Source organism: Chiloscyllium plagiosum, unplaced genomic scaffold, assembly GCF_037043375.1.
Source record: "Chiloscyllium plagiosum isolate Xiang-an unplaced genomic scaffold, Cpla_swu_hap1 HiC_scaffold_13, whole genome shotgun sequence".
Classification (NCBI taxonomy): Eukaryota; Metazoa; Chordata; class Chondrichthyes; order Orectolobiformes; family Hemiscylliidae; genus Chiloscyllium; species Chiloscyllium plagiosum.
In genome coordinates, this window is record NW_028270151.1 from 3,465,408 (window position 1) to 3,490,371 (window position 24,964).

General features: G+C 43.1%; 1 protein-coding gene across 1 annotated transcript in view; it reads right to left on the bottom strand.

The window, feature by feature from the left end:
* Positions 1 to 24,964, bottom strand: part of LOC122555674 (uncharacterized) — a 260,338-nt gene that overhangs the window by 182,438 nt on the left and 52,936 nt on the right. Inside the window, exon 4 of the mRNA XM_087993923.1 lies at positions 598 to 675. Within this exon, the coding sequence (XP_087850049.1) occupies positions 598 to 675 (78 nt within the window). The remainder of the gene's footprint in view (positions 1 to 597; positions 676 to 24,964) is intronic.

The following is a 24,964-nucleotide window of genomic DNA, read 5'->3' on the forward strand; positions in this document are numbered from 1 at the left end:
CCCTGTGTAAATTAATAGATTTGAAACATAGCCATAAAATTCTCTTTTTGCATTTTTAACACCCCAACACTGTCAGATATTCAGAAAAAATGTTGTTCCCTCAAATTGTCATTAATGAGAAGATGACATCATTCCTTTAAAATAAGATCAAATTATATATTTGCATCAACTGAAGGAAGATAAGAAATGTAATTCAGGATGCTTCAAGGTCAAAAAGTGTGAAAGAAAAGATAAAGTAAATCTAGAAACAAGGCTTAGATACCACCAAGGGCTATCGAATCCTTTATTTGTGTCTGGATCACAAGACTGAGGCAAGAAAAGAATTGAGGCAGAGGTGGGTACAGCAGATGCTGGAGATTAGAGACTAGATTAGAGTGGTGCTGGAAAAGCACAGCAGGTCATACAGCATCTGAGGAGCAGAAAAAATGATGTTTCGGTCAAAAGCTCTAATCTTGACAAGAAAAGAATTTCATAACTTAACATGTCCTGGCAATGACTGATTTAGGGATTATGAGGGCATGTCTCTCCTGTCTTAGTTACATATATGTCATGACAGAGAACATATTGCCTTTAGCTTTAATGGAGCTGTTCACATACCTGGGCTCCTTTAGCTGGGAAACACTGGCAGACCGAACAATCCCGTCCATAACAAGGACCAGTGTAGTCAATGTGACCCTAGAATAGGAAAATCATTGATGAGAGGCAGATAATTTGCAGAAAAAAGCAACAATTAAAATATACAGGAGTCAAAAGCAAGATAAATTGAAAATGTTCTTAATGAATAATTCTTCAAAATAGTTAATTTAACCAGAAAACACTGTTATAAACCTGCAGTAATGGATCCCAGCAAAATAATTTGAGAAATGGATAATGGGGCATTTCCAAGGTGTGTATGAGCAGTATCGTACAGGAGAAACAGTAGGTTTCCTTGGGGGAGGTGGGACAGCCCTGCCCTACCATGTTCATGAAGAAACCTTTGAAGAGTTAGGTTAACTTTCTGTCCCTGTTCTGATTGGAACATCTCTCCTGATGAGATTCCCTGACGAGACTGGTGCTGTTACAGCATCATAGAAAGATGAAATAGCTACAGCACAGAAGGAGAACACTGGGCTGATTGTATCCGCGTTTGCTCTCTGTCAGAGCAAGCTCTCACACTACAGAAAATCGCGCAGTAAAATATCACTGTAGAAAGTTGCCTGTACCTGTTCACACAATCCAAACAGCACCCCAGCCTTCCTCTGTAAACGTTTCCTCAACAAAGGTGCAATTCCAGATCCTAAACACTTGTTGGATAAAAAAGGTTGTCTTCATGTCACTAATGCTGGTTCTCAAACTTCCCACCAATGAGAATTGTTTCTCTCTCTGCTCTGACCAGTCTCATCATGATTTTGGATGTCTCCAGGCCAATCTTTTCTCTGGAGGAGAACAGTTCCACCTTCTCCAATTGGTACATCTCGTCGAGGTTCCTCATCCATGGAACGACTCTTGTGGATCTCTTCTGGACTAAGGCAAAAATCCTTAAACAGCACCTTCCAAACCCACAACCACTTCCATCCAGAAGGACAAGGGCAGTTGATACATGAACACCAGCCCCTGCACATTCCCTCTAAGCCACTCACCATGTTGTCCTGGAAAAAACTGCTGTTCCTTTATTGTTGCTGGGACAGAATCCTGGAATTCCCTCCCTGAGGGCATTGTGGACTGCAGTGGTTCAAGAAGGCAGCTCACCCCCACCTTCTCAAGGGCAGCTAGGAATGGGCCATAAATGCTGGTCCAGCCAGTGATGCCTATATCCCATGAATGAATAATAAAAAGCAGTCGATGAGGATACTACAGACAAGCCCTTCATAATTTTATAAAACTCTATAAGGTCACCCCTCAGCCTCCGATGCTCCAGGGAAAACAGCCTCAGCCTATTCAACCACTTCCTATAGCTCAAATCCTCCAACCCTTGGCAACACCCTTATAAATCTTTTCTGAACCCTTTCAAGTTTCACAGCACCTTTCCAATAGGAAGGAGACCAGAATTGCACACAATATTCCAACAGTGGCCTAACCAATGTCCTGTACAGCCGCAACATGACCTCCCAACTCCTGTACTCAATACTCTGACCAATAAAGGAAAGCGTACCAAACGCCTTCTTCACTATCCTATCTCCCTACTTTCTATTTGCCCCATTGATAGTTATTCCCTGTTGTATATTGTAATCATTCAACTCTATTATTAAGTTCAGAGTTAGCTCCATTTCTACAGAGACAGGATGCTGTTGAAAAACAAGAGAGATGTTCTGCTTTACTGATCCTCAGCAGAGGAGAGCTGGTGGCATAGGGTTACGAGAGGTTTAGGCTGAATTCCAGACACATAGGTGCAATGCCTAATGCACAGCGTAAGGTGGAATTTGAGTTCAATTGATATTAAAAAGTGACTATCATATATGGTGCCAAGAAACCATTATCAAACATTGTATAAGCCCAGCTGGTTCACTAACATCCTTCAGGGAAGGAAATCGACTGTCCAGACCTGGTCTGGCCTACATATGGCTCCACCTCCCCCCCCCCAGCAATGTGGCTAATTCTGTGATGGCCACGCGAGCTCCCAGTCACATCAAACTGCAAGAAAAATGAATGAACCTGACAGACCGCCTGACATCAAACTGGTCCCTAGAAATGACACCAACATACACAACCCTGCAAGGCACACCTTACTAACAACTGAGGGTTTACACCAGAATTGGGAAAGTCAGTCATCCTCACAGGATCATACTTTACAGAATATATTCACAAAGACACTATGACTGTCCTTGGGTATGATATGTTGTGGGGGTGTATAGTCCGGAAGGAATCTAACCATCATCCTTTGGCATTCAATGGATTAACCATTGCTCAATTCCCATTATCAACATGCTGGAGAGTTAGCACTGACCACACATTTTACCACATCAGCCATATGAACACAGTGGCTACATAAGCAATTCAGAGGGTCAGAATACTCCAGTGAGTAACTCACCTCCTCAAAGCCTGTCCACTATCTACAAGTCAGGAGTGTGATGGAATACTCCCCACTTGCCTGGATGGGTGCAGATCATACAACTAACGAAGCTTGACATCAACCAGGACATAGCAGCCCACTTGATTGGCGTCACATCCACAAGCAACTACTCTCTTCACCATCAATGTTTAGTAGCATCAGTGTGTATTATCTACATAACATACGTAGCTTCTCATCAAGAGTCCTTCAACAGCAAACTTACTAACTCTACCACTTACCAAGGATAAGGGCAGCAGATACATGGGAACACCACCATGCCAAGCTACAAACCAGCCTGACTTTGAAACAATATCACTGTTTCTTCACTGTCACTGGATCTAAATCCTGGGACACCCCTCCCAACAGTACTGTGAACCCACAAGCTGGCAACTCACGCCTCCCTTTCTGAAATGCTATTAGAACAGAAAATAAATGCTGATATAGGGGACAAACCAATGAGGTAATACCTACTAAACTAGCTTAGGTTTTAAATTCCAAGTAGTGGGAAAAAAGCCAGTTGCATAATTTTCCCAATGCAGTCCAGCAGTTAGAGATGTATCTACATATACTTCCAGGAAACTCTACCTGGTACGCCTCCTGATTAAATCCAGTAAGAGGAGACATGAGTCCACCATGTGCTCACACATGGCCAAAAGATACAAGGAGACCCCATGGGATTGACTATCACCTCCATCCCCACCTCCATTCACCCATTGTACTCTATGCTACTTTCTCCCCAGCCCCACCTCCCCCCCTCTCCATTTATCTCTCCACCCTAGAGGCTTCCTGCCTCTATTCCTGATGAAGGGCTTTTGCCTGAAACGTCGATTTTCCTGTTCCTCAGATGCTGCCTGACCTGCCTGTGCTTTTCCAGCGCCACTCTGATCTAAACTCTGGTTTCCAGCATCTGCAGTCCTCACTTTTGCCTAGTTGACTTCAACCTTACTGCAAATCCTCTTGCAAAGATGCCTACCTTGAAGAAGTTCGCCTCCTCTGTCCACAAGAATCTCAGTGAGTCTCACCTATTGTACTCTTTATTACCTTCCCCCACCCTCCTCTCTGACCTATCACCTCCATCCCCACCCCCATTCACCTATTGTACTCTATGCTACCCTCTCCCCAGCCCCAGCCCCCCCTCCCCCCATTTATCTCTCCACCCTGGAGTCTCCCTGCCTCTATTCCTGATGAAAGGCTTTTGCCCGAAACGTCGGTTTTCCTGCTCCTCGGATGCTGCCTGACCTGCTGTGCGTTTCCAGCACCACTCTGATCTAAACCCTATCTTTATATGAGAGACTGTCCCACTATCAAAAACTAAACTATAAGCGTTTTTTTTCTCCAGCTCTTTCCACGGTGAACAAAAAGTTTGGATCAATGTCAATGGAGATAGAAACCTCGGAACCTAGGAACATTGAAATGAGGAGCTGGATTAGACTACCTGGCCTCTTGCACATACTCCATTAATCAACATGATCATGGTTGATCCTTCCCCAATGACATTCTCCTGCTCTATTCCCATACCCTTTGGCACTCAGCTTCCAGAAATCCATCTTTTTCTTAAATATATTTTGTGGCCTGTCTTCCATAGCCATTCTGTGCTTGAAAATTCTACACAGAAAGTGATAAAGCTGCTCTTTTCACAAGGCTATGCTGTCCTTGGGTTCTTTTTCAGAGAGGTCGTAAAGTCTAGGGTTGAAAGGTTTTAGGGCCAATTTGATAATAGCTAACAGATGCTGCCTCAGACAGAAGGCTTTCAAGTTTTTAAAACGGAACAATTGTACATTAAAAGGGAAGTGGCCAGTTCTCCCAGCTCAGCTTTTCTCTTGTTTGGTCTGGCTATTCATTGAAAGCAGTCAGGCAGTGTTTTGAGGCTGCTGATCCAAGAAACAGCCTTTGCTTAAAACCAAGTGGTTTGACCAGCTGCATCTCTTCTGGAATATCTATGTTACAGGGCTTAAAACAACGAGCAAAGTTAGAGTCTTGTTCTCCATTACCAATTCTCACTTGTCTTCACTAATCTTTTACTTTCTAACACATAGGAACTCTTACAGTCAAAGGTTATGTTCCTTGCAAGATTAGTCTTTATTTTTACTCTCTTAATCAACCTCTTGGTCTACTTTGCTGAATTCTTAATTGTTCCCAATCCTCAGGTTTGTAACTTTGTCCAGCAACTTTATACAGTGCCTCTTTGGATCTAACACTATCCTTAATTTATTTTGTTAACTTTAGTTGAGCCACTTTTCCCTTTGAGTTTCTTAAGCCGAAATGAATGTATCACTGCTGCAATGTCGGCATTTGTTGCATAAAAATATTAACCATTCTTTGTCCACTGTGACAACTTTAAATGAAATTACTCAGGCTATCACAGCCAAATCTCCCTGTCTACCTTATAGTTTCGTTTAGATTTAGGACCCGAACTTTGGATTGAACTAGTGTCCTTTCTATTCCAATAAAGAATTTGATTATACTATGGTTCCTTTTTTATAAACAACCTCTCATAATATGATTGAAATTAACCCTTTCTCCTTGTATAATACCAAATCTAGGATGCTCAGCCTCGGATATGGTTCCTCAAAGTATTGATTGAAAAATCCATTTGATACACTCCATATAAAGTATAAGTATTACTCCTCGCTGGGGCAGCCCCTTAGAAATCAAGCCTCGCTATTCCAGAATAAAATGTTTAAAAGTATGCAGAACTCCCCACTCTACCTGCGTTTTAGACCAAGGTTCATAAAAAACATGGACCAGGTTTCTGGACTTAATAAGAACAACTATTTATTACAAATAAATAGATTCTGACTATAGATAAACAATTACAAACCATTCACAACTGTACTAGCTAAAACTATATTTTGGATTAGTGGTGCTGGAAGAGCACAGCAGTTCAGGCAGCATCCGAGGAGCTGCCTGAATTGCTGTGCTCTTCCAGCACCACTAATCCAAAATCTGGTTTCCAGCATCTGCAGTCATTGTTTTACCTAGCTAAAACTATAACTCACTTATCAAACTTCCCCGCTACACACACATACAGATGAAAAGAAAACAAGTGAGGGAAAGATAGGAAATGTGGTCCCTGTTCCCAGGATTTGTAAGATGATTCTTGTGCTGAAGATAATGCTGCTTCTCAATCTTTACTTTCATTTATTTACAGGAGGCACAGGGTAACTGGTTCACATTTATGAAGGTCATTCACTTACTGATTAAAATTCACAGTTTACAGCAAATGGAAAGGGGAAAGACACTGGCTCTCTTCAAGTTTAAGATCATTTTTTACTACAGAGAAAGGAGACAGTTCCTGTCTTTGTGGAGATCCAATCACTTCTGCCAAGAGATTAATCCCCCTCAACCCCTCCTAGCTGTTCAGCCTGGGAGTCCATCACATGACAGGCAGAAGCTCTTTATCATCAACACTTGGTTATTATTTCACAAGTCAATCAGCTCGTGTTGCCAGCCAAAGCTCCATTATCACATACCTCTTGGATCAAGCTCATTGCGAAACTCGGCTTCCATAGCTGCTTGAACAAATAGTTGGGTAAACAGCACTTACAATGAATGTCAGGTTACTTGCTTTTTAAAATTGCGGCAATCAATCCTTGGTTTTAAAACAGTCCTTTTCCCATTTCAGTACACAATCAAAAATACTCAAAGTTAAACGGAAACACCCTCTTGGCCATATTAAGATGCATTTTGGAGTGGGACAGAGCTTTGGTTAGGGCACATCTGGAGTAATGTGTTCAATTAGACCATAAGACTGTAACAAATTAGAATAAAAGGCCATTCAGCCCATCGACTCTGTTCCACCATTCAATCATGGCTGATACATTTCTCAACACCACTCTCTTGCCCTCTCCCTGTAGCCCTTGATCCCCTTACCAACCAAGAACCTAGCTGTCTCGGTCTTAAATGACTTGGCCTGAGTTCCACAAATTCACCCCCCGCTGCCTGAAGAAATTCCTCCTCATCTCAGTTGTTTTTTGATTAGGTTAGATTTCCTACAGTGAGGAAACAGGCCATTTGGCCCAATATGTCCACACTGATCCTCCAAAGAATAACCCACCCAAACCCATTCCCCTACATTTGCCCCTCACCACTGCATTTAACACTATGGGCAATTTAGCATGCCCAATTCACTTAACCTGCATGTCTTTGGACTGTGGGAAGAAACCAGAGCACCCGGAGGAAACCCATGCAGACACAGGATGAATGTGCAGACTCCAAACAGACAGTTGCCCGAGGCTGGGATCGAACGCAGGTCCCTGGTGCTGCGAGGCAGCAGTGCTAACCACTGAACTACTGTCCCACCCTAACAGTTCTGAAGAATTGTCCTTTCACTCAGAGGCTGTGTACTCTGGTCCTAGTCTCTCCTACTGTGGAAATATCTCCTCCATGTCCACTCTATCCAGGCCTCTCAATATTCTGTAAGTTTCAATCACATCCTCCCTCATCCTTCTAAACTCCAAATACAAACCGAGAATCCTCAATAGCTCCTCACATGACAAGTCCTTCATCCCTAGGATCATTCTTTTAGACTGCCTCTGGACTCTCCTCCAATTCCAGCACACCCTTCCCTAGATACAGGGCCTGAAACCTCTAATAATATTCTGAATGCAGTTTGACCAGAACCTTATGGAGCCTCAGTGGTACATGCCTGCTCTTGTATTCTAGCTTTCTTCAAACAAATGCTAACGTTACAGTTGCCTTTTCCTAACTTCCAACTGAACCTGCATGTTAACCTTAAGAGAATCCTTTGTAATTCTCACAAAGTACCTTTGTGCTTCAGATTTCCAAAGCCTTTCCCCATTTAAAAAACAGTTTCATGCCTGTATTCTTCCTACCAAAGTGTATTATCTCACATTTTCCCACATTGTGTCCCATCTGCCACTTCTTTGCCCACTCTCCTGTCCAAATTCTTCTGTGGCCTCCCCGCTTCCTCAACACTACCTGTCCCTCCACCTATCTTTGTGTCATCCACAAACTTAGCAACAATGCCCTCAGTTCCTTCATCCAGATTGTTAGTGTACCACGTGAAGAGTCATGGTCCCAAAACTGACCCCTGTAGAACTCCATTACTCACCAGCTGCCATCCTGTAAAAGACCCCTTTATCCCTACCCTCACTTTCTGCCAGTCAGCCAATCCTATATCCATACCAGTGCCTTGCCCCTAACACCAGGGGCTCTTATCTTATTCAGCAGCCTCCTGTTCGGCATCTTGTCAAAGGCCTTCGAAAAATCCAAATAAATCACATCCACTGGTTCTCCTTTGACCAACTCATTCATTGCCTCCTTAAAGAATTCTAACAGGTTTGTCAGGCTTGGCCTCCCCTTGATGAAGCCATGCTGACTCAGCCCTATTTTACCATGCACTTCCAATCTCCGCAATCTTTTCTTTAGGAATGGACTCTAAAATCTTACCAATGACCGAGGTCAGGCTAACCAGCCTATAGTTTCCTGTCTTCTGCCTCCCTTCCTTCTTTAGCAGGGATGTTACATGAGCCATTTTCTAGTCCTCTGGGACCCTCCCTGACTCTAGGGATTCCTGAAAGATCTCCTCATTTGCCTCTAAAATCTCCTCGGCTAATTTCTTTATAATTCTGGGGTGTAGTCCAATTGGTTTGGGTAACTTATCCACTTTCAGGCCTTTCTGCAATCCCAGCACCTTTTCCTTAGTGTCAGCCACTACGGTGAAGACAGAGATGAGGAAGAATGTCTCCTCTTAGAGGGGAGTGAATCTCAAATGCTTTACCACAGCCAGGTGTCGAGACTGCATCATTTTATTCAAGACTGGGATGGACAGATTTTTAATCAGCATGGGAATCTAAATGTTTTGTGGAAAAGACAGCTAAGAGGAGTTGAGGATTATTAGATCAGCCACGATCTCATTAAGTAGGAGAGCGGGCCAAATGAGCTATTTCTGCTCCTAAGCTGTGGCCTTAGAGTCTGAAAATAAATCATCCAGTTTTTGATATGACCAGTTACATATGCTAAACTACCCATATGAACTCAAAAATATTTATAATGGAAACACCCTCTATGAGCAAGCATCTACTCCAGGATAATAACATTGCAGACGTGATGGGAGTTGAGTTCCTCGACCCACCAGCCTCACGAACCTCACACTGCAACAATTAGGCATCTGAGTAGCCAGATACACATGAACCCTAATGGAAACAGTACACTGGGCATTGGCTCCGTGATCTCAAATGACAATCATCCCTGCCTCAATCATTTCTTGCAACAAACTATCCTGCCTTTCAATAATCCACTGTGCGTAGAAATTCCTCTAAGCTCTTTTGCATTCTCAATTGTTGTGTTATGTCTATTTACATCGACATAAGACTAGGATGAGGAGGAATTTCTTCATTCACTGTGAGTCTTTGGAACTCCTTACCACAGAGAGTTGTGGGAACATATTTAAAGCTGAGATGGATAGATTTTTCAATAGTTGAGGAATCAAGGGTTACAAAGAAAAGGCAGGCAAGTGGATGTAAGGAATGCCATGATCTTATTGAATGGCAGAGGAACTAAATGGCCCACTCCTGTTCCTATTTCTTATGGCCTTATAAATTTACAGTAGATATACCTTTCAGGGTCATGCTTATGACATTATCCCTGTATACGGCATATCCCTGAATGGTATAATGTTCTCAGATTCCCACTTACTGAGCCCAGTTTTCTTATGATTTGGAGATGCCGGTGTTGGACTGGGGTGTACAAAGTTAAAAATCACACAACACCAGGTTATAGTCCAACAGGTTTAATTGGAAGCACTAGCTTTCGGAGCACTGCTCCTTCATCAGAGCGATGCTCTGAAAGCTAGTGCTTCCAATTAAAGCTATTGGACTATAACCTGGTATTGTGTGATTTTTAACTTTGTACAGTTCTCTTATAGCATGGCATCCTGAGAGAAATGAGCTACACTACTTCAGAATTGTTTAGCTTGGGCCCAGACACACTGGTGCCTATGATTATAATGAACACATGAACACCAGCATCGAGAGTATGTGAGCATCGCTGGCTAGGTCAGCATTTATTGTCCATCCCTAATTGCCCAGAGGGCAGTGTGGAGTCAACCACACAATGCAGTGGATCTGGAGTCACTCATAGACCACCTTGGGTAAGGATAACAGATTTCTTTAAACAAAAGCAGAAATTGCTTGAAAAACTCAGCAGGTCTGGCAACATTAAAGGAAGAGAAAGAGTTCATGTTTCAGGCCCAGTGACAGATTTCCTTCCCTGAAGGCATGATTTTAATGCCTAGGGGAAAAAACAAATTTTACTTGAAGCTTCTGAAATTACACATATGACATTCCCTTTATTTTCAGTTAGTCTTTTAAAATTTGTCAAACTGGAGTTGCTTTTCACAATGCTGTGTTAATTGACCCTCACATCACTGCATGTTCAATAACTTTATCTCAAATTATGTATTTTAAAGGGTTCACCTACACCTGAAAGATTAACTGTTTTAGTTACCCAGTTTATCCTCCTCATCCTTCTTCAGAAAGACAATTACACTAACAGATCTGTCATCCAAATACAACATTGGTACATACAAATATTGAAACCTTGTAACCAAAGCCTCTTTTCCCTCTTGTCTATTTTTCGACAGCGTTTCATATTTCATTTTAGCCTTACTAATCTCCCCCTGACAGGTTCTATATTCCTCATGATTATCTTTAACTTTATCATATGCCTCCAGTTTAAATATGTCAGTGATCAGCTCATGCAGATAAATTCAGAATCAAGAGTATGTGCCAATGACCAAAAATAGGGACATGATTTGAGTTCTGGTCAGATTGTTTGCTTTAGCTGATTTCTATTTCAATTAGTGGGTTATTTATGTTTTTGTGCATTTTCTTTGAATTTGTTTTTTATTTTTATTTACTCCTGTTTGTTAATGTCATTCTTAAAAAAATCTGTATTCTGTTTCTCAAGTTAATCTACTTATCCTCTGAACACAACCTTAAATCGAGGTCCCACTGATGAACATTAAGGTTCCAAAGCATTCCTGAATGAGGAATAGGTCACTCCTGGTTAATAATTATTCCTTAATTAAAATCATTAAAATTCTTCTTATCTACTTGATACCACTTTGATATTTATTAGTTCTTTCTATGCACAAACTGGCTGCAACATTTTTCATATCATAACAGAAATTACACTTCACCAATATGGGGTGGCACGGTGGCTCAGTGGTTAGCACTGCTGCCTCACAGCACCAGGGTCTCAGGTTTGATTCCAGCCCCAGGCAACTGTGTTGAGTTTACACATTCTCCCTGTATCTGCGTGGGTTTCTTCTCACAGTCCAAAGATGTGCAGGTCAGGTGAACTGGCCACTCTAAATTGCCCACAGTGTTAGGTGCATTAGTCAGAGGGAAATGGGTCTGGGTGGGTGACTCTTCGGAGGACTGGTTGGGACAAAGGGCCTGTTTCCACACTGTAGGGGATCTAATCTATCGTTAGCTGTAAGATAATTTCAAACATCTTAAAATCATGAAAGGCAAAATAAAACCCCCAATGTTTTGATTTTATTTCCTTATTCTCCATAATTTGATGTTAAGGTGATTTTTTTTTAGAGAGAATGAACTAATGTCGATGTACATTTTTTCATTTGCAGAAGGCTAACAATTCTCTGTGATATTGCTTTTAGTCTCAAGCACAGTGTGATATATAACTGTTGAGAAAGTGCTATATTTAAATTTAGTGTTGCTTTCAAATTCACTCTTCAGACCTTCCCCTGGGAATTTGCACATCCTGAGATCAATCATTTGATGGAACAAATGTTCTCTTCCAAATAAATTCTTAATAGCATGAAGATCTGGGGGCTTGGAATAGAACTCTTACACCAGAGAAACTAGGAGCAGGAGTAAGTCAGTAGGTGATGGGAGCAACAGCATCTTCACCCAGTGAGTTACAGTATGGGATGTTATGCCCAGAAATGTGGTAGAGGCAGGTTCAGTTCAGTCATTGCGGAGGGAATTGGATCATTATTTGATTAGTGATGGCATGCAGGGATTGGGGAAAAGGCAGGAGATTGGCACTGGGGAGTAGAATCAACTGCAGGCACAATGTCACCTACTTCAATGCTCTCAATGCCATGTTCCTGTCTTCTCTCTCTCAGTGTCTTTTATATCAAAAAATGCATCAATCTCTTTCTTGAATACAGTAATCCACAGGTCACTGCCTCTAAGATATATCTTTTACATTTATTATTCCTTTCTATTTGTTATTGGTCATTATTACTTCCTATTTGTTATTGGTAAATTAATATTCTGTCTAATTTCTCTCGAATTTCATGTCATGTAACATTCTTTAAAAGTGTTGCATCTGAAACAGTTAAAGCTGATTTCCAAATGTTTAAAGAAATGAGAACCACTACATGGCTTTTCCCAAATGGTAAGATCCACAACCATTTGTTTAGTTATTTCCAAAACAATTAAACTAAATTAATGAGACAGTAATGAGTCCAAATTCATACATACAATATCTAAGGCCTTCTTTGTGTTATAAATGCTCATTGCTTTCAGATATTATTCCAAGCAAAATGTCAGGCTGGTTGATTTATAAACAGAGTTCCTATCTCATAACTAAGTTTTACAATATTAGTTTGCAACTTTTTCATTCTTGAATGATGTTTCCCTGTTTAAACTCCGTGGGAAGCTAGGTAAGGGATTGCTGGGCCTCTTGCTGAGATATTTGTATCATCAATCACCACAAATGAGGTGGCCTGAAGACTGAAGATTGGCTAACATGGTGCCATTGTTTTAGAAAGGCTGTAAGGAAAAGCTATGGAACTATAGACTGCCGAACCTGACATCAGTGATGGGGAAGTTTTTGAATAGGATTCTGAGGGACAGGATTTCCATGTATTTGGAAAGGCAAGGACTGATTAGAGATAGTCAACATGGCTTTGTGCGTGGGGAATTGTGTCTCACAAACTTGATTGCATTTTTTGAGGAGATGACAAAGAAGATTGATGAGAGCAGAGTGACAGACGTTATCTATATGGACTTCAGCAAAACGTTTGATAATGGTCTGCACGGTAGACTGACTAGTAAGGTTAGATCACATGGGATCTAGAGGGAACTAGCTAACTGGATACACATTAGCTTGAAGGTATAAAACAGATGGTGGTGGTGGTGGTGGTTAAGAGTTATTTTTCGGACTGAAGGCCTGTGACCAGTGGAGTGCCACAAGGAATCTATCCCAGGTCACTGAGAGAGTAAGGGAAGTAATAGCTGGGACATTAGCAGATATCATCACATCCTCTTTGATCACAGGCAAGTTCCGAGAGGATTGGACATTAGTCAGTGATGTTCTCTTGCTGAACATAGAACAATACAGCACAGAACAGGCCCTTCGGCCCACGATGTTGTACCGAATATTTGTCCTAGCTTAAGCACCCATCCATGTACCTATCCAATTGCCGCTTAAAGATCACCAAAGATTCTGACTCTACCACTCCCACAGGCAGTGCATTCCCACACTCTCGGGGTAAAGAACCCACCCCTGACATCTCCCCTATATCTTCCACCCTTCACCTTAAATTTATGTCCCCTTGTAACACTCTGTTGTACCCGGGGAAAAAGTTTCTGACTGTCTACTCTATCTATTCCTCTGATCAGCTTATAAGCCTCTATCAAGTCACCCCTCATCCTTTGCCGTTCCAACGAGAAAAGGCCTAGCACTATCAACCTATCCTCGTACGACCTATTCTCCATTCCAGGCAACATCCTGGTAAATCTTCTCTGCACCCTCTCCAAAGCTTCCACATCTTTCCTAAAGTGAGGCGACCAGAACTGCACACAGTACTCCAAATGTGGCCTAACCAAAGTCCTGCACAGCTGCAACATCACTTCACGACTCTTGAATTCAATCCCTCTGCTAATGAACGCTAATACACCATAGGCCTTCTTACAAGCTCTATCCACCTGAGTGGCAACTTTCAAAGATCTATGAACATAGACCCCAAGATCCCTCTGTTCCTCCACCTGACTAAGAACCCTACCGTTAACCCTGTATTCCGCATTCTTATTTGTCTTTCCAAAATGGACAATCTCACACTTGGCAGGGTTGAACTCCATCTGCCACTCCTCAGCCCAGCTCTGCATCATATCTAAGGAATGGAAGCAGGGATAATCCAGGAAATTAAGGCCAGTGAGCCTAACATTTGTGGTGAGGAAGCACTTGGAGAAGATACTGAGGGTCAAGATATATGCACGTTTGGAAGAAAATGGACTAGTTAGTGACAGGCAGCATGGCTTTGATTGGGGAAGGTAATATCTCAGCAACCTGATTGAACTTTTTGAAGAGATGACAAAGATAATTAATGAGGGAAGTGCTGCAGATGTACTTTATATGGACTTTAGTAAAGTCCCACAAGGTAGATTGGTGCAAACACTAAAATCACATGGGATTCGGGGGGAGCTGGCTGGATGGATACGAAACTGGTTTGGTTACAGAAGACAGAGGATAGCGGTGGAAGGGTGTTTTTCAGAATGGAGACTGGTAACTAGTGGCATTCCAAAGGGATCAGTCTTGTAGTAGGTTGTTGTAGTATATATAAATGATTTGCAGGAAAATGTGAATGGTCTGATTAGTAAGTTTGCAGATGACATGAAGATTGGTGGAGTTGCTGATAGTGTGAACGACTGTGAAGGTTACAACAGGATATAGATAGATTGGTGAGTTGGGCACAGAAATGGCAGGTGGAGTTCAATCCACACCAAGGGATACCTTCTGGGGAAGGTGGGACCTGTACATGAAGGACGGGTTGCACCTGAACTGGAAGGGGTACAAATGTCCTGGGTGGGAGATTTGCTTGTGTGGCTTGGGAGGATTTAAACTAGTTTGGCGGGGACATGGGAATCAGAGCCACATGTCTGAGAGGGGGTCAGTTGCAGACAGAACAGTGACAGGATATATTGAATCTATGAAGAAGGTTTCTCATGCGATGAAACATAGGGATCAGTTAAAGTGTGTCTGCTTTAATGCAAGGAGTGTCCGGAACAAGAGTGACAAATTTAGAGCATGGATCAGTACTTGGGGCTATGATGTTGAGGCCATAACGGAGATGTGGGTTTCACTGGAGCAGGAATGGTTGCGAGATGTTCCAGGGTTTAGAACGTTTAAAGAGAACAGAGAGGGTGGAAAAAAAGGAGGGGGTGTAGCATTGCTAATCAGAGAGTGCATCACAGCTACAGAAACGAAGGTTGTTGAGGAAGGTTTGAAAATGTGTTGCTGGAAAAGCGCAGCAGGTCAGGCAGCCCTTCCTGAAGAAGGGCTCATGCCCGAAACGTCGATTCTCCTGTTCCTTGGATGCTGCCTGACCTGCTGCGCTTTTCCAGCAACACATTTTCAGCTTTGATCTCCAGCATCTGCAGTCCTCACTTTCTCCCTGTTAAGGAAGGTTTGTCTACTGTCTGTATGGGTGGAAGTTAGGAACAGCAAGGGAACACCCACTGCATTGGGGGTTTTCTACAGACCCCCTAATAGCAGTAGAGAGATTGAAGATCTCATAGGGGGGCAGATTCTGGAAAAATGCAGATGTAGCAGGGTTGTTGTTATGGGTGGTTTCAACTTCCCCAATATCGACTGGAACCTCCTAAGTGCAGATGGTTTGGATGGAGCCGTTTTTGTCAGGTGTGCTCAGGAGGGTTTCCTTACTCAGTATGTAGACAGACCGACGAGGGAGAGGCAATGAGCCAGGACAGGTGTCAGATCTCGCGGTGGGAGAACTCTTTGGTGAAAGTGATCACAACTGCCTCACATTTACCATAGTTGAAAAATGTAGTGCTGGAAAAACACAGCAGGCCAGGCAGCATCTGAGGAGCAGGAGAATCGATGTTTCGGGCATTAGCCCTTCTTCACGATTCCTGAAGAAGGACTTATGCCCGAAACGTTGATTCTCCTGCTCCTCGGATGCTGCCTGGCCTGCTGTGTTTTTCCAGCACCACATTTTTCAACTCTGGTACTCCAGCATCTGCAGTCCTCACTTTCTCACATTTACCATAGCCTTGGAGAGGGAAAGAAACAGTTACCGAGGGAAGATATTTAATTGGGGAAAAGGAAATTATGATACTATCAGACAGGAGTTGGGAAGTACAGACTGGGAGCAATTATTCCACAGAAAGGGCACAGCAGACATGTGGAGACTGTGTAAGGGGCAGTTGTTGTGAGTGATGCACAAATTTGTTCCTCTGAGACAGGTAAGAAGGGGAAAGATTAAGGAACCTTGGATGATGAGAACAGAGGAGCTTCTCGTCAAATGGAAGAAGGCAGCTTACGTAAGGTGGAGGTAGCAAGGATCTAGCACAGCTTTAGAGGATTACAGGCTTGCTAGAAAGGAGCTCAGAAACGGACTGAGGAGAGCCAGGAGGGGGCACGAAAAAGGCTTGGCAGGAAGGATTAGGGAGAACCCAAAGGCATTTTACTCATACGTGAGGAATAAGAGAATGATCAGGGAGAAGGTAGGGCCGATCAGGGATAGCGGGGGGAACTTGTGCGTGGAGTCTGAGAGACAGGGGAAGCCCTAAATGAGTTTTTTGCTTCGGTTTTCACCAAGGAAAGGGAACTTGTTGTAAATGAGAACTTAGAGGAGCTGGGATACAGTCTTGACCAGATCATGATTGATGAAGTTGATGGGCTAGAAGGTTTGGAAAATATTAAGATTGATAAGTCCCCAGGGCCAGACCAGATTTATCCCAGGCTGCTCTGGGAAGTGAGAAAGGAGGTTGCTAAGCCGCTGGCGAGGATATTTGCCGCTTCACTCTCCACGGGAGTCGTACCGGAGGATTGGAAGGAGGCGAATGTTATTCCTCTTTTCAAGAATAGGAATAGGGAATTCCCTGGCAATTACAGACCAGTCAGTCTTACGTCTGTGGTCAGCAAAGGTTTGGAAAGAATTCTGAGGGATAGGATTTATGACTATTTGGCAAAGCATAGTGTGATTAAAGGCAGTCAGCATGGCTTTGTGAGGGGCAGGTCATGCCTCACAAATCTTATTGAGCTCTTTGAGGAGGTGACAAGACAGGTTGATGACGGTCGAGCAGTGGATGTGGTGTATATGGACTTCAGCAAGGCATTTGATAAGGTTACCTGTGGTAGGCTCATTCCTAAAGTCAGGAAGTATGGGATACAGGGAGATTTGGCTATCTGGATTCAGAATTGGCTGGCTGACAGAAGGCAGAGAGTGGTTGTAAATGGAAAGTATTCTGCCTGGAGGTCAGTGTTGAGTGGGGTCCCACAGGGCTCTGTTCTTGGGCCTCTGCTCTTTGTAGTTTTTATAAATGACTTGGATGAGGAGGTTTAGAGGTGGGTTAGTAAATTTGCGGATGACACAAAGGTTGGAGGTATTGTCAATAGTAAAGAGGGCTATTGCAGGCTGCAGCGCGACATAGACAGGATGCAGAGCTGGGCTGAGAAATGGCAGATGGAGTTCAACCTGGATAAATGCGAAGTGATGCATTTTGGAAGGTCGAACGTGAATGCTGAATATAGGATTAAAGACAGGATTCTTGGCAGTGTGGAGGAACAGAGGGATCTGGGTGTGCGAGTACATAGATCCCTCAAAGTTGCCACCCAAGTGGATCGGGTTGTTAAGAAAGCATATGGTGTTTTGGCTTTCATTAACAGGGGTATCGAGTTTAAGAGCCGCGAGGTTTTGCTGCAGCTCTGCAAGTCCCTGGTGAGACCACACTTGGAATATTGTGTCCAGTTCTGGTCGCCCTACTATAGGAAAGATACAGAGGCTTTGGAGAGGGTGCAAAGAAGGTTTACCAGGATGCTGCCTGGACTGGAGGGCTTGTCTTATGAAGAAAGGTTGAATAAGCTCGGACTTTTCTCTCTGGAGAGAAGGAGAATGAGAGGAGACCTGATCGAGATATACAAGATAATGAGAGGAATAGATAGTGTCAATAACCAGAGACTTTTCCCCAGTGCCGGATTGACTGGTACGAGAAGTCATACTTTGAAGATATTAGGAGGAAGGTATAAAGGAGACGTCAGAGGTAGGTTTTTTACGCAGAGAGTTGTGAATGCATGGAATGCGTTGCCAGCTGTGGTGGTGGAAGCAGAGTCATTGGGGACATTTAAGTGACTGCTGGACATGCACATGGATAGCAGTGAGTTGAGGGGTGCGTAGGATAAGTTACTATATTTTACATTAGGATTAAATCTTGGCACATTATCGTGGGCCAAAGGGCCTGTTCTGTGCTGCACTTTTCTATGTTCTATGTCCTATGTTCTAAGGTGGGGTGATACATTTTGGAGGATCAAATTTAGATGTAAATTATACAGTAAATGGCAGAACCCTTTGGGACATTAACATACAGGCGGATCTGGGGGTGCAGGTCCACAGTTCCCTAAATGTGACAGCACAGGCGGCCAAGGCAATTAACAAGGCAGCTGGCATGCTGGCCTTCATCTGTCGGGGCATGGAGTACAAGAATTGGCAAACCATGTTGCAGCGACAATAAACCTTGTTAGGCTGCATTTGGAGTACGGTGTGCAGTTTTGGTCACCACACTGCCAGAAGGACGTGGAAACTTTACAGAGAGTGCAGAGAAGGTTCACCAGGATATTGCCTGGTCTCAAGGGCATTGGCCAATGGGGAAAGGTTAAAAAGACTAGGATTGTTTTCACTGGAAAGACAGCGGCTGAGAGGAGACCGATAGAGGTCTACAAGATTATGCGAGGTATAAATAGGTGGCAGTCAGAGGCTTTCTCCCAGGGTTGGGAGAAAGGGGACACAGGTTCAAGGTGAGAAAGGGAAGGTTTAAGGGAGATGTGCGAAGGAAGGTTTTCACACAGAGAGTGGTAGGAGCTTTCCAGAAGAGGTGGTAGAAGCAGGCCCATTGGTGATGTTTAAGAGGCATCTGAATGGTTACATAAATAGGAAGGGAACAGAGGGATATGGTTTTAAAAAGGCAAAAGGTTTGCTTTTCAGTTTAGTTAAGGCATGATGATCGGCACAGGCTTGGAGAGCCAAAGGGCCTGTTGCTGTGCTGGACTTCTCTTTGTTCTTTAGATTGGTGCTTGGTCCACTGCTTTTTGTCATTTATACAAATGATTTGGAAGTGAAAATAGGAGGTATAGTTAGTAAGTTTGCAGATGACACCAAAATAGGTGGTGGACAGTGAAGAAGATTATCTCAGATTATAATGGGATCTTGATCAGATGGGCCAATGGGCTAAGGAGTGGCAGATGGAGTTTAATTCAGATAAATGTGAGGTGCTGCATTTTGGAAAGGTAAATCAGGGCAGAACTTATACACTTAATGGTAAGGTGCTAGGGAGTGTTGCTGAACAAAGTGACCTTGTCGTGCAGATTCATAGATCTTTGAGAGGGGTGTTGCAAGTAGACAGAGTGATGAAAATTGTCTTAGTTAGTCAGAACTTTGAATATTGAAATTGGGAGGTCATGTTGTGGTTGTACAGGACATTGGTGAGGCCACTTATAGATTATCGCTTACAATTCAGATTATCCTTCAGAAAAGATTTACAAGGATGTTGCCAGGGTTGGAGGGTTTGAGCTATAGGGAGAGGCTGAAGAGGCTGGGTCTGTTTTCCCTGGAGCGTCGAAGGCTGAGGGGTGACCTTATAGAGGTTTATAAAATTATGAGAGACATGGATAGGGTGATTAGACAAGGTCTTTTCCCCATGGTAGGTGTGTCCAAAACTAGAGGGATTAGGTTTAGGGGAAAGATTTAAAAGGAAGCTGAGGGGCAACTTTTTCATGCAGAGGATGGTGCGTGTATGGCATGAGCTGCCAGAGGGAGGTGGGTACAATTACCACATTTAAATGGCATCAGAATGGGTACCTGAAAAGGAAGGGTTTGGAGGGGTATGGGCCAAGTGCTGGCAAATGGGATGACGTCAGACTGGGACATCTGGTCGGCATGGACGGGTTGGACCGAAGGGTCTGATTCTGTGTTGTATGACTCTATGACCCTTATCTTCAATGATCCAGGAAGGGTACTTTGTTTATTATCTATAGTGTGCTACAGAACTGTTGTCTTAATGTCACTGCCATAACAGTTAATTATCCTGTACCATTACAATTGACCAATCAGTTGCAGTGATCAATATGTAGAATCAAAGTTGACAGTGTAATAGTACAGACAAGCCGGCTGTTACTCGGAGCAGGCAGAATACTTTAACCTCAAAGACCCAGGCATCACCCAGCAAAATAAGCATTGCTTCTCACAACCCATGCTTTTTCTCACGTGCTCAACTTGTTTCCCATTCCTCCTGTCTTAAACAGGGAACAATGAACAATATTTCTACTGAAAGCATTACTTAATTTTAAAAAAGAATGTGCCATTTTCCGCACAAAAATAATTATAAATGGAGATTGTTGATGTTAGTCACATATTAACAGGATCAGAGACTTGCAGAGAACTGCTGAAAATCCTCCAGAGTTAGGCTATTGCTACTTAAAGGGTCAGATTGTTGGCAAAAAGGTCAGATTCCTCTGCAACATTCATCAGATGTTTTACGAACCTTGCAAGAGTTTTTTTTTGGGCTCATTGAGGATAAACGGTTTCGTGTTATACAATCAGCAACGGCTTCAGGCAGGTACAGAGAGGGTCTTCAGGGTGGGTGTGGGGGAGGAGGGACATTGAATTGTGGGTGTGGGCATGTACAGAGGTTGGGTGTGGGGGAGGGGGAGTCACTTCAGAGTGAGTGTGTGGCAGGACGGACAGGAGGAAGGTGTCCGAAAAGGTGGGGGGTGGGGCGGGGGGGGGGGGGGGGGGGGGGGGGGAGGTTTCACTGCTGGCTGAGTGTTGGGGTGCACTGAGGGTGAGTATGGGGGAGGGGGACTGCAGGTTGGGTGCGGAGACAGAATGAGAGTGGGTTTAGGGGAGGGAAGGTCACTTTAAGGTGGGTGTTGGGAAGGGGGACTGCATGTTGGGTTTTGGGGGACTGACAGTGATTTGAGGGGAGCGGGGAGTGCAGGGCATTGTGGGAAAGTGGGGTTATTGCACAATGGGTGTAAGGAATGGGGACTGAGGCTGAGTGTGGGGGAGGGTGAGTGAGGTTGAATGTGGAGGAGGGTGGGTGAGGATGGGTATGAGGGAGGATGAGTGTGGGGGAGGGGGAGTGTGGGGTGGGTGAGTGTGGGGGAGGATGGGTGTGAGGGATGGTGAATGTGGGGAGGGTGTGTGGGGGAGAATGGGTGTGAGGGATGGTGAGTGTGGGGGAGGGGGGACTGAGGGAAGGGATCAAGAGGAGAATGATGCTGCAGCAGAGACAGAGCAATTTTATAAAATATCAATTTGGGTGAAGTCGTTCCAGGGTGGGATATCCAGAAATTAGAGCCCCCAGCCGTACCGGAGTTTTATCCCCCCAGCGCACACAAGGAACCATTGAAAGATTCCTGCCGAAAGCCAGCCTGATTGACAGGCTCCATTTTCATTTGTGGTGAGATGCCATCAGACCAATAGCGTCCATCAGGATCCCTTCACTTTGGTGACTATCAAAGTATTTGTTGAAGACCTCATCAACCTCTTCTGGCTCCACACATGCATTCCCTCCTTAGTCTTTCAGTAGGTCAACCCTTTCCCTGGCTCCCCTCTTGCTTTTCATTTATGTATAATTAATTATGTATGCCAACGACTTTTCATGACCCCTTTTAGGCCTTGTTGAAGTCCTTTCCTACTTTCCTTATTTACTTCCATGGTTTTGTCAGTTCCCATTCTCCTCGACCTTACACGTGTCTCCTTTTTCTTAGAGGTAAGGTTTTGAGATTTTGAACACTTTAATTCAACACCTGACCCAAACCCATCTTTTTGGGAGATAAATTCTACCTATTGTGTTTCCACATATCTATCTTCCATTGCCTTCCCTAACAGCTCCTTGTTTTCTGCATCATGTCCCTGAAAAGTGAACTCTCTCCATGTTACTGATAGTATCACCCCGTGGTTAATGTCTGTGGGTGGGCCATTTCACTGCTCAGAATACACTTAGAATCATCCTGCCATAGTCAACACATGACATGGATTCGGTAGCTAAACAGCTCACATTAAACTTCAAATAAATTGGCCAATATGTTGAATAATCTAGTAACATGTCTTGTATAATATGAAAGATACACAACTGACAAAATCAAAAGGGAACCTACCCTTCAACCAGTCACATGTTTTGTGTCTTCTGATTTTTATTTTTACAAAGTCCTTTATCTAAATACACTGCTAACACTTAACTTTATGAATTTCTGACAGCTCATTATCGAGTCCAAGACGTACTTGTCTAATGACCCCTTTTAGCCTAATTCCTAAACAATACTAATACCGAGATTAACATGCATATCAAAAAATCCTTTGTTTAACAAACCTTATGGCAGAGTTCTTTATGGACCTGAATGATATAGTAGCTGGGCAAACTGCACATGATGTGGTCTACAGTGTCTTTCAGAAAATCTTTGATAGGTACAACACAATAGTCTATTGAAGAAGACTGAGGTCTGACATTTGAGGGAGGGTACAGAACAAATTGAAGGAGGAGGATTTAAAAAAAAGAGAAAAATGTGCTAACTTAAGGAGAGAAAGAAAGTGTGGGAAATTCCTTTCAATCCCCTCAAATCAATAAGGCAGCTCTCAGGAGACCAAAGTTAAAAATCACACAACACCAGGTTATAGTCCAACAGGTTTAATTGGAAGCACTAGCTTTCGGAGCGACGCTCCTTCATCAGTGTTTGCTCCCTCATCAGCTCCGAAAGCTAGTGTGCTTCCAATTAAACCTCTTGGAATATAACCTGGTGTTGTGTGATTTTTAACTTTGTACACCCCAGTCCAACACCGGCATCTCCAAATCAGGAGACCAGAGAGACTGCTATCACAAATCCCTAACTGACCAAAGTCTATGCTTCCATATTGTACACTGATGCCCTCTCCACTGAAATGTTCTACTGATGCGGGAAGAGTCTAAGCTATTCATTATTTTAAACATATCAATCATATCAGTTCAAAGGTCTTTCCAAAAACAAAACTATCAGCTCCCAGAATGATCCAATGGCCCTTAAAACGAGCTTTCGGGTAATTGATCCTTTTTAAAACATTCTTCAAAGCCTCAAACATTGCCGTAAATTAAACAGTATTCGAGTCGATGTCAAACCATAGCCTTATTCAAAAACAGCCTGGATATCTGATTTTACAATTTGTTAGCCTGCATTACTTCCACAACAGCTTCATAACAATTAATTGGATTTTCAAAGATTCCAAACTGCAATCCCCATGTCCTTCCATTTAGTAGCATTCAATGGGAAACCTACAGTGAGAGCTGGTACTGTATCAAAATTCATTCAGTTGTGTTTGTCCTGTCCACATCGTGTTTAATCAAATTTCCATCCATACAGAAACTGAATAAAGATGCCATCAGCAACAGTCATATCTCACAAACAACTCTCATCAGCAGTTCCAATTAAACATCTGCCCAAACAAGTCCTGGAGGTCTATGGTATTTAATCTTTCACAATATAAATAATCATTCAATTCTAGCTCTGTAGAGAAATGTATCTGTTAGTAAGCTGACTGAAGAGAATCCCTTTAACCAGATATTCAGAATGCTCAAATGTCTGACCACAAATAAGCAGAAGTCCTTGAAGTCACCTATTTGAAGGAGATATTTTGAATTATCCTGTTTAGAGGTTATGACATATCTCAGGAGCAGGTGGGACTTGAGCTCAGGTCTCCCGACTCAGAGGCAGGGACACTACCACTTTGCTATAATGCACCAAAGGTGAATGTAGGGAAGAACAGGGGTCCAGGTTAGGTTGCTTTGGTGACTTCTATAAGCCATCTATGTACAATTCATTTCCATTTATGAATGCTTGTACTATTCTGATACTGAATTCTGCCCCATATCCTCAGCTACAGAAAGTACAAGAATTTATTTTCTTACACACAGCATCAACTCAACTGCACCATAGAACTATGATGTTTCTATTTCACTTTGCAATATTTATTGTGGTTTGTAAGACTATTATTTTATGGAACTGTAAATTCAGAGTAAATAGAAGATATAGGAGCAAGGAAATCCTGTTACAACTTTATAAAGCATTGGTTAGGCCGCAGTCAGAGTACTGTGGGCAGTTCAGGTTGCTGCACTATCAGAAAGACGTGATTGCATTGGAAAGCGAGCACAAAGAGATTCCCCGGGATGTTGCCTTGGGATGGAAAGTGTCAGTGATGAGGAGAGACTGGATTGGCTGGGGTTGTTTTTCCTGGAGCAGAGGAGGCTGAGGGGGGATCTGATCGAGGCAGACAATATTATGAGAGGCACAGACAGAGTGGATCGTGAGAATCTCTTCCCCATGGCAGGCGTGTCTAAGATAGAGGATATAAGTTTAAAAGAGGAGTAAGTGGTTTAGCGGGGATCCGAAGAAAATAGTTTTCACCCAGAGGATAGAAATAGGGAATGTGCTGCCTGTTTCCTTTTGTATGTAAAAACATCAATACTTACAATCCTTCGACCCGAGGGGAGATGATGGTCATATGGTGTTATCACTGGATTATTAATCCAGAGACCCAGGTAATGGAATAAAAATCTGGAATTTAGAGTCTAAGAATGGCCATTGAATTCAATCTTGATTGTCAGTTGTCAGAAAAAACCATCTCATTCACTAATGTCCTTTAGGGAAGGAAAATGTTATTCTCACCTGGTGTGGCCTACATGTGACTCTAGACCCACTGCAATGTGGTTGACTCTTAACTGATGGATGGGTAATTAGAATGGGCAATAAATGCTGGCCTAGCCAGTGATGCCCTCATCCCATGAATGAAGGCAGCTCACCCCCACCTTCTCAAGGACAACAAGAGACAAGCAATAAATGCTGTTAGCCAGTGATGCCCAGGTCCCACAAGGAAATATAACAGTGGACCCACTAGGCCGCAATATCAAAAACACGCAGAGAAAACCGACATCTTGCTTTGTAAATCTG